At 32.7% G+C, this 9,307-nt stretch overlaps 1 protein-coding gene across 1 annotated transcript; it reads right to left on the bottom strand.

Moving 5' to 3' along the window:
- Window positions 1-1,177: 1,177 nt before the first annotated feature.
- tnfaip2b (tumor necrosis factor, alpha-induced protein 2b) lies at window positions 1,178-7,604 on the bottom strand. The gene is made up of 11 exons (XM_051125330.1): window positions 7,486-7,604; window positions 5,996-6,656; window positions 4,892-5,003; window positions 4,479-4,601; window positions 4,287-4,381; window positions 4,060-4,152; window positions 3,843-3,969; window positions 2,093-2,218; window positions 1,850-2,005; window positions 1,589-1,710; window positions 1,178-1,510 (listed from the first exon to the last, which is right to left on the bottom strand). Exons 1-11 carry the CDS (start codon window positions 7,544-7,546, stop codon window positions 1,354-1,356), a joined length of 1,833 nt encoding a protein of 610 aa, XP_050981287.1. The 5' UTR covers window positions 7,547-7,604; the 3' UTR covers window positions 1,178-1,353.
- Window positions 7,605-9,307: the final 1,703 nt, after the last annotated feature.

Genomic DNA, 9,307 nt, shown 5'->3' with positions numbered 1-9,307 from the left:
ATAACAAAATGAGTCAGAACTGTAAAACCTTTGGTTACAAGTTTAAGTCGATTGAATGACTGTTTTGTGACATTTGTTTACAAACGTTAGTTGTTTATACAGGTCTATATATATATTCATCAGATACAGTATTTGTTTGTACCTAATGACCTTTTGATTTCAGTTGGAAATATACTGTCTCTATCAGTCCACTGGAGCAAAATTAATTTCCCTTTTTGGTACTCTTTTTTATGATAATATTTTATTCATTTTGACTGCTACCGTTTACTTTGTAACAAAAGAGTATTGTAAATAAACTTAAGTTATTGTTATATTGTTTAATATGTATATTGGTAATTTTATTCTTATTTGAAAAAAGGACTCAGTGTTTCTTCTATAGCATGATTATTTTATCATACAAAAGTATAAGAAATAACTTGAAGTTTATAACAAGTGCCTTTGCTATCTCAATAAAGACATAAATGACTAGAGTATTGATGTTTGGTTCACTGTAAAAAAAACATAATTTGTTACCTGTCTGCCTTTAAAATTTTAAGTTCAGTCAACTCAAAAAAGTTTAGTCACCTTGAAATGTTAAGTGAAAACTTATATATTTGAGTTGATTCAACTTAAAATTTTAAGGCCAGCTTTAAACCCAGCTTTTAAGTTTAACAAACCAATTTTTTAGTTTAGTCAACTTAAATATCTGAGTTGTAACTTAGTACAACTTAACATTTCAGGTTGACTAAACATAAAATTTTAAGGCAGCAGGGTAACAAATTATTTTAGGCTGATTCAACAAATTGTGTTTTTTGTTTGTTTGTTCATTTGCTTGTTTTTTAGAGTGTTGTCTTCGATCTTCTGGAAGCACTGGATTTGAAATGCATTAGCATTGTGTGTCTGTAAGTGACAGTTTTTTTTTAAGCATAGGAAGCAGGAGGTAAAAATACATACACTACAACTACATCCTGTGTTCCTGTAGAGGATACAGCTTGTCGGGAAATTTTCATTAACACTCTTTCAGGAACTACACAAGCATTGTGACATCAGGTGTGTTTCCGAAGTGTAACTTGCACACTTCTTGAACCTATCACACCATATCCTGTTCCTAGACGTCTGTTACAGGCATTCCCATCACCACACAAAGCGGCAAAGAAACTATAAAGGTGTATTGGAATAATTTGATGCTGATAACAAGACACAGTTACCATAAATTTATGGTTTATTTTTCGTAATTCACATTACAGTGCCAAACTGGAGAGTAAAAACTGACAAATTCACAAAGAATTTCATTATGTACAAACAATTGCCAAATGCCTGAGCATGAGCAATTCTACAAAAGCAAGCAAATATACACAAGCATTGTTATGAGGTTCATTTGATCCTCACTATGGAAAAGAAGTTCAACTGAAGTGAGTCCTGCGTTTCACTTAACTGATCCTGGCTGCAAGTGACGCTCTCAAGGATATTTCTGAGTTCTGATGGAGAAAGATTTCCTTTGAGTTTCAGCCAAGCAGAAATGTGACCCTTACTGTAACAAGAACACACACATGAGAAAAGTGCAGCGGCCGTTTTTGCATAAATAATTGCACAGCTGAAACCACCATACCTGAGATCAGGGTAAAGCTTCATCAGAGTTACGAGCTCTAGCTTTATACTGTCTGGATCCTGTAGTTTTAGCAGACCCGCTAAATTGGGAAGAATGTCTTTCAACAAGTCCATGTTTGACCCCTGTGACAATGAATTAATGAAGATTTAATAATTATACAGTGCCTTACTATTAAAATTCTTCATTAAATTGGTTTCCTCAGAAATTATTTCTACAATTTTTACATATTAAACTGGGATAAAAGACAGTATGTGTACTTACAGCGTCAGTGAAGTATGTATGCATACGTTCGCTGTTTAAGCAGAGTGATGATGCTGCCATATGTTGCTGTGCTTTATCTGAAAGTTTGATCTTGTGCTTCATCATTTTCCGGACATATTCTGCTAGAAACTCCTTATGCATTCCACCCAGCAGCTCCTAGTCATCAAATCAATCAGTTAATCAATCTGAAATGGGCTAATTAATTACTCAGCAAATCTATAATTTTGTTTGACTTGTTTATACCTGGCAACATGTTTTATCCAAGTTGTTGAATTTCTGAATATGTCCATCCAGCTTTGCAAGCAGCTCTTCACATACACCATCACTGTTCTTGAGCCACTCGCTGGAACCCACCTTCCTGTACAAGTCCTGCAGGAACACATGCATGCATAACATTGTTATTTTATTGCATATAAACTCACGTGCAGGATCTGGTCATGATCTGGATCTGCTCAAGCAACCATTTATGGAGTCCTTGAACTAGGCAAGCAGTTCATAAAAGGTAATAGTTTGCTTTTTTTTTTTTTTTTTATCAACAATGGAAGAATTAGGACACGGCAGCCAACTGCTCACATGAGTGTGTTCACTGCCAAGATAAACACCACTGAGGGGTTTTGAAAACAATGAATATCTGTCGTGTTGGTGTAGAGTAGGATCTGCTTTATTTCTAGCCATGATTAAGTACAAGTGTGTTGATTAAGATAAGATTTTTATTGTTTTTTAAAGAAATCTCTTCTTCTCACCAAGCCTGTATTTATTTGATCCAAAGTACAAACAGTAAAATTTTGAACTATTTTTACTATTTAAAAGAACTGTTTTCTACTTGAATATATTTTAAAATGTAATTTATTCCTGTAATCATTACTCCAGTCACATGGTCCTTTCATTCTAATATTCTGATTTGCTGCTCATTTATTTTAAAGTAAATTTAAAGCATCCTTGCTAAATAAAAGTATTAATTTCAATAATTTCTTTCCCAAAAAAAGAAAAATATATACTGACTCCAAGCATTCGAATGGTACAGTGTATAATGTTACAAATGTTTTTTTTTTTTCAGATAAATGCTGATCTTTCCATCTTTATATTCATCAAAGAATCCTAAAAGAAAAATGTACTCAACTTTTTTAAATATTGATGATAATAATAATAGTAATACTACTACTACTACTACTACTACTACTACTACTACTACTACTACTAATGTTTGTTGAGCAGCAAATCAGCATATTAGAATGATTTCTGAAGGATAGTGTGACACTGAAGACTGGAGTAATGATGCTAATAATATAGCTTTGATCACCAGAATAAATTACATTTTAAAATATATTCAAATAGAAATCAGCTATTTTAAATATTAAAAATATTTCAGAATTGTACTGTTTTTGTTGTACTTTGGATCAAATAAATACACGCTCAGTGAGCAGAAAAGACTTCTTTATAAAAAATAATTTAAAAAATCTTACTGTTCAGAAACTTTTGACTGGTAGTGTATATACATATTTCCTACCATTAAAAAGTTTAAAAAAAAAAATCAAATAATATTTTTATTCAGCAAACATGAGTTAAATTTATTTCAAATAAATGCTGTTCTCTTCACAAAATAATCATGAAAACACAACTGTGCAACCCCAAACTTTTAAACAGAACTGTATATATGTTTATTTATTATAAACAAGACTAATAATAATAATACAATTTAAAAAAAAAAATAAAATAAATAAATTAAAGAAATGCAATTTTCTAGGAAAATGTCATGATTTCCTAAAAGTACCTTTGTTCTATAAAATGAATTTCATGAATTGTATTAATTTTATCACAGTTTTACTTTTTTTTTTTACTTTTATCACGCTAAGTGTGTTGTAGGATATACCACATCATAAAGTTGGACATCATCATTCACAACTCTCTTGAAACTCGTATGCTAAAGGTTTGATAGAACACTTGTAAACAACAACACATTTGATGTGTGAAAGAAACTAAGTTTTGTTTTTACCTTAAGTTCCTTAAGCATATTAGAAATGAAGTGACGATGGCTGCGTTCTATCATGGTAGCCAATAAAGAGAGACAATCAGTTTTGACATCTTCAGGAAACAGATGTGCTTTCTTTGTAACGTAGTCCCTGTGGGGAGAGATTAAAAAGAAAAAACACTTTCAACACAGTTCAAAATGGTTTGATATGATGTTTTAACTGAATAAAACTGACTGTTACCTGCACTGTATGAGGCATGAAAGGTTGACCATTAAAACGGCCTCAGTGTTGGTCTGCTTGCTTCTGATGACCTTCGCATGAAATGCTTTGTAACTGTAAGCATAGAAATGTAATTAATTACAGTATAATCAAAATTTAGAAGTACAAACTTGAAGCAAGAATGAAAAGGATGTTGTTAGTATTTTGAGAATTGAACAGACAGCATTAAATAGCTTCTAGTTACTCACTCTGTCAGAAATGTTTTCATCTGGCTTGTGATTCTCTGTGCTTTTGCCTCATCGCCTAGCACCTTCTGAGCAAACTCTACATGTTTATGAAAGCACTAGAAGAAGTGAGGAAAAAGAACAAAACGTTTTCCTCCAGAAATCTATTATTTGATGAAGGTAAACAACTGATTACTTTTCCTGTCTTTTCATTACCTGGATGACATCAATAGCCTGATCACAGCAGTACACCTGGTCTCTCATTTGTGGATGTTCTCCGTCCTTCCAGGCTGTTTCTTCTCTGTCCAAAATGTTGTGAAGGCACATGCTCACTTCCCTCTAGCAAACAACAATGCAAAAAAAATTAAAACTGGAAGTACATCTATGCCAAGATTGTACAGACAAAACATTGTTTTTTGAGGCTTTTTTTATGTGCTTGGTCTATTTTGCTTCCATAACATCTTATCTCAGACAGTATTCTGAAGATTTTTACAGAGGGTTTACACAAGGTTTTCACATTTGCCTCATGTGCATATATAAGCACATTACAGAAAACGTAACTGGGTAAGTGTCTTTTATTAAAAGCAGAGCCCTATTATAGCATTTAAAGGTATGATAAAGCATCAAACCTCCTCTGCGATCAAAAACTGCTGTTCCAGTGGTACAATCATGTCTTCAGGAAGCAGCGGATCAAACTTTGTGTGATCGATCACATCTTTTATCTTTATGCCATTTAGAATACTGCAAAAAAGAAAGACCGAATATTACTCTGAAAATCTGTTTCACCTCCCAGAGGAAAGAAAAATGACAATTTAAAGGGATAGTGCACCTGAAAATGACAGTGCTGTCATCATTTACACACCCTCATGTCATTCAAAACCTACTGTATTGACTGACTTCCTTCTGCTGAACATAAAAAGATGTTTTGAAGAATGTTTACACTGTTTTTGTGCACGTTCCAAAACAATACTAGGCCGCACCGACTTTCATTATATGCCCAAACGACATGACGGTGAGTAAATAATGACAGAATATTAATATTTGTTTGGGTGAAATATTCTTTCTATGTTTTAATATCTAATAACTCAATTTATAGACCAAATTATTTGTATGTCAATAATTATCTATTTGTTTACACTTCTACTGTAAAAAATAAAAAACACAATTTGTTGAGTCATCTTAAAATAATTTGTTACCCTGCTGCCTTAAAATTTTAAGTTCAGTCAACTAAAATAAGTTTATTCAACTTGAAATGTTAAGTTGTACTAAGTAAAAATATTTGTTACAAATACAGATATTTGTGTTTGCTAAACTTAAATTTGAAGTTGATTCAACTCAAATATCTAACTTGTCACTTATTATAATTTAACATTTCAAGTTGAATAATCTTTTTTTGAGTTGACTGAACATCCTGAAAATTTTAAGGCAGCCAGGTTACAAATTATTTTAAGTTGACTCAACAAATTGTTTTTTAGAGTAGAACTATAGTTCTAAGAGAAACATCTGATAAATAGTTGATATATAAATGAAATTTAACTGCAAAAAGGCTTCTATGCTTTACAAGAACAACTTCTGAGCAAAGAAATTTTCTTTTTGCATGCTGCAATTTCTTTAGCATGTTGTTCAGAATCTCAAAATAAAATAAAATAAAATAAAACAAAACAAAACAAAACAGGGCCATTGCATGTACATATTATGAGATAAAACATTATTGTGTCATCTGCGTCTCTTACTTGGGGTAATCCTGGTTCACCCACTGCAATAAAAGGACACAGTCCTCATCACACAGTGTGTACTCTGCGACTTCTCTCAGTCTTGCACTGAAGATTTTATGGTACAGTGTGGCATAAAACTGGCACACATTCTCCTGTTCTGGGTAGCAGCTGCTGACCCATGTCGCAACTTTCACCAGGTCTTCTTTCAGTCGTTTGGCTTTGCAAATGATCGATTGCTGCAAGGAGGAATGTATCTCTACTTTCGAGTCTAACTGTGCTTCTTCCATCCTCCTCTGAACAAGTCGCTCCAGCAGAGCCTCGTGGTTCTGTTTACACTTCCTCGGTCTCCACGGTGGGCGTTCCTTTTCTTGAAACCCTTCCCAGCGCTTGTCCTGCTCCTCCTCCTGCAGCATGGCTTGGACTGCTTCTTTTAGCACCTCCTGCTCCTCAGGACTCTGGCGGTCTAGGGAGTTTTCCAGGGTCCGCATCACCGACTCCAGCAAGTCTTCGTAGTCTTTTGCTAGCTGAGCCTCTGAATCTTCCTCTTCCTCCACCAGCTTCCTTTTGGATCCAATCCCATCCTTCTTCAACTCAAACAGACGGTTTTCTCGGGTAATTAGCTGTTTCCCTGCGTCCACAAAGTGGTGCGCTTGTAGATTCTCCTTAAAAGTGGGAACCTCTGTAGAAAACAGAAAAAGAGATGATTTCTTACTGTGCACAAGCAAGGTTGGCAAGAATAGTTGATTTTACTTAAACATAAATTAGGGCTGTCAAAAGATTAATCGCATACAAAATAAAAGTTTAAGTTTGTGTGTAGTTATATTATATATATACATATACAAACACATTCATGTATATATTTAAGAAATATCTACAAGTATATGTAGTTATCATAATTTTTATATAATTTATATTACATATATATAAATAAAAATATACATTAAATTGTGTGTATTTATATATACATATTAATTACACACAGTACACATATTAGGCAAACTCAAACTTTTATTTTGCATGCGATTATTCGTGATTAATCATTTGATAGCCCTAATATAAATTAATTTATAACAACAATAATATACATTCTTAATATTACATTTAAGATTTTAATTTATGTTGGATGAAATTTACATTTACTGCCAACTCCATAATAAAACACGGGAAAAAAACAATCTAACAAAAATATTTAAATAATATAATTTTTTTGTGCAATGTAGAATATTAATGCTACAAACTACAAACAAGACGACTCAAGACATAGGTCTACAAAGTAAGGATTTCAATACACAGTATTTTGAAATATGAACACTCCAAAACGTATTTCATAGATTAGGGGACACATATTCATATTTAAACAGGGTTAAAGGATATGAAATATGGTCATGCATTAATATAATACTAATAAACAATATACATGGTAATAAGCAACTAGCTAGAGGTTTCTATCATTTAAAACGTTACTAAGAGATCTAATAAGCATAAAAAAAACCCATAAATCTTCCTACCTGGAATAGGCTTTTTAGGATTCCATTTAAAAATGTTTAGCATTCCGAGCTTTTTTGTCATATCTTATCGGATGCGCAAAAAAGAAAACGCAGAATTTCAATTCGATCTTCTTTAGTACACTTAGAATTAAACGATCTGTGGAAATAACGGACTCATTTTTATAGGCTTTGTGTGTAGTTGGGCGGAGCATCTCTGGCAACCTCGGAGTTCATCTCTTACAGCGCTGTCCTGCGCATCTATCACACTTCACAGATCTGGAAAGGGCAAGGCAAGTTTAAATATAGCAGTAAGAAATATAAACAGACATGAGATAAGAAATAAACACAGACATTAGAGGAGGAAGAATCTTAAAGTAGACTAGTGACTCCATGAACGTCTTGTTTTTCTTGTTTATTTAGGTTCACGATTGTTTTGAATAATTTTAATGTTAGTTTGCACTAGACTATTAAAGCGGCTAACAACGTAAAGTTGACTAGGACTATACATAACCTATATCCTCTTACATTTATGGCAAAATGGCATCTGTGGCTGCTAGAAATGTACTGTGAATGAATAAATGACATTGTGATATTGTATTAAGAATGGGTATTGATGCCTGCTGCGATATTACAACTTATAACCTTACATGTCAACAATAAGCTACTTGAATGAGCAAAAGATATTTATCTAAACATTTAGGAAAATCATCAAACTGCAGGTAAATTTCACAGTTAATTCCAAAGAGACAGTAAATAACACTGAAATAAACATGAAATTTCTAAAGAAAAAACTTAAAATAGTATTTATCTTGTAAAATATACTCCAATAATCTTTGTTTTAATTACACCTTCAATTTTTTTTACAGCCACATGATGAATCAGAGTTTATTGTTAGTGAACTGTCAATAAAAATAGACAATAAACATTACATAAAATGTAACACATGTTATGTGATGATAAAAATGAGAATAAACAAAGACTTTTCACATAAAATGTAATCATATGTGATGTTTCATGCAGGGACTTTATGGAGCCTACAACCACATTTCCTTTAAATATATAATGCAACTTCTATCTTTCTGCTTTCTCTTTTACTTTTATTCCAGGTTATTCCATTGCAGTACTGAAAGTACCGTTGATTATGATATTTGCTTGTGATGTTCCTCATTTGTAAGGATAAAAGTGCCTGCTAAATGTATATGTCCAACTATACTACACTTCTTATAATGTAAATCCAACAGGGATTTGATGGTGGACAGGATTACTGTCAACTGTGTTTTCATGTAGCTCTAAAACATTATCTTATGGTAGTACACTACCAGTCAAAAGTTTCTGAACAGTAAGATTTTTAATGATTTTTGAAGAAGTCTCTTCTGCTCATGAAGTCTGGATTTATTCGACCCAAAGTGACTGGAGTAATGATGCTGAAAATTTAGCTTTGGTGACGGGAATAAATTACATTTTAAAAAAATATTCAAATAGAAAACAGTTATTTTAAATAGTAAAAATATTTCAGAATATTACTGTTTTTGCCATACTTTGGATCAAATAAATGCATGTTTGGTGAGCAGAAAAGACTTCTTTAAAAACATAAAAAATCTGTTCAAAAACTTTTGACTGGTTTAGCGAGTGCCATACTCTAAACACATCCACACATTTTCCTTTATCTGTAAAATCCACAGGATGTCCTTATCCTGCCATGTCCCTCTAATTATTAGGAATATCCTGAGTGGTACTGGAAGTCTAGAGCCCTGCTTTATTGGAAAATCCCAATGAAGGGAAAGTACACTCCTTTTTGACACCATTTACTTGTCTTAGCAAAAACAATGAGTAATTTAAAAAA

Source organism: Labeo rohita, chromosome 13, assembly GCF_022985175.1.
Source record: "Labeo rohita strain BAU-BD-2019 chromosome 13, IGBB_LRoh.1.0, whole genome shotgun sequence".
NCBI lineage: Eukaryota > Metazoa > Chordata > Actinopteri > Cypriniformes > Cyprinidae > Labeo > Labeo rohita.
Note: the sequence above shows the minus strand (reverse complement) of the source record. Positions and strands in the feature narration are given on the sequence as shown.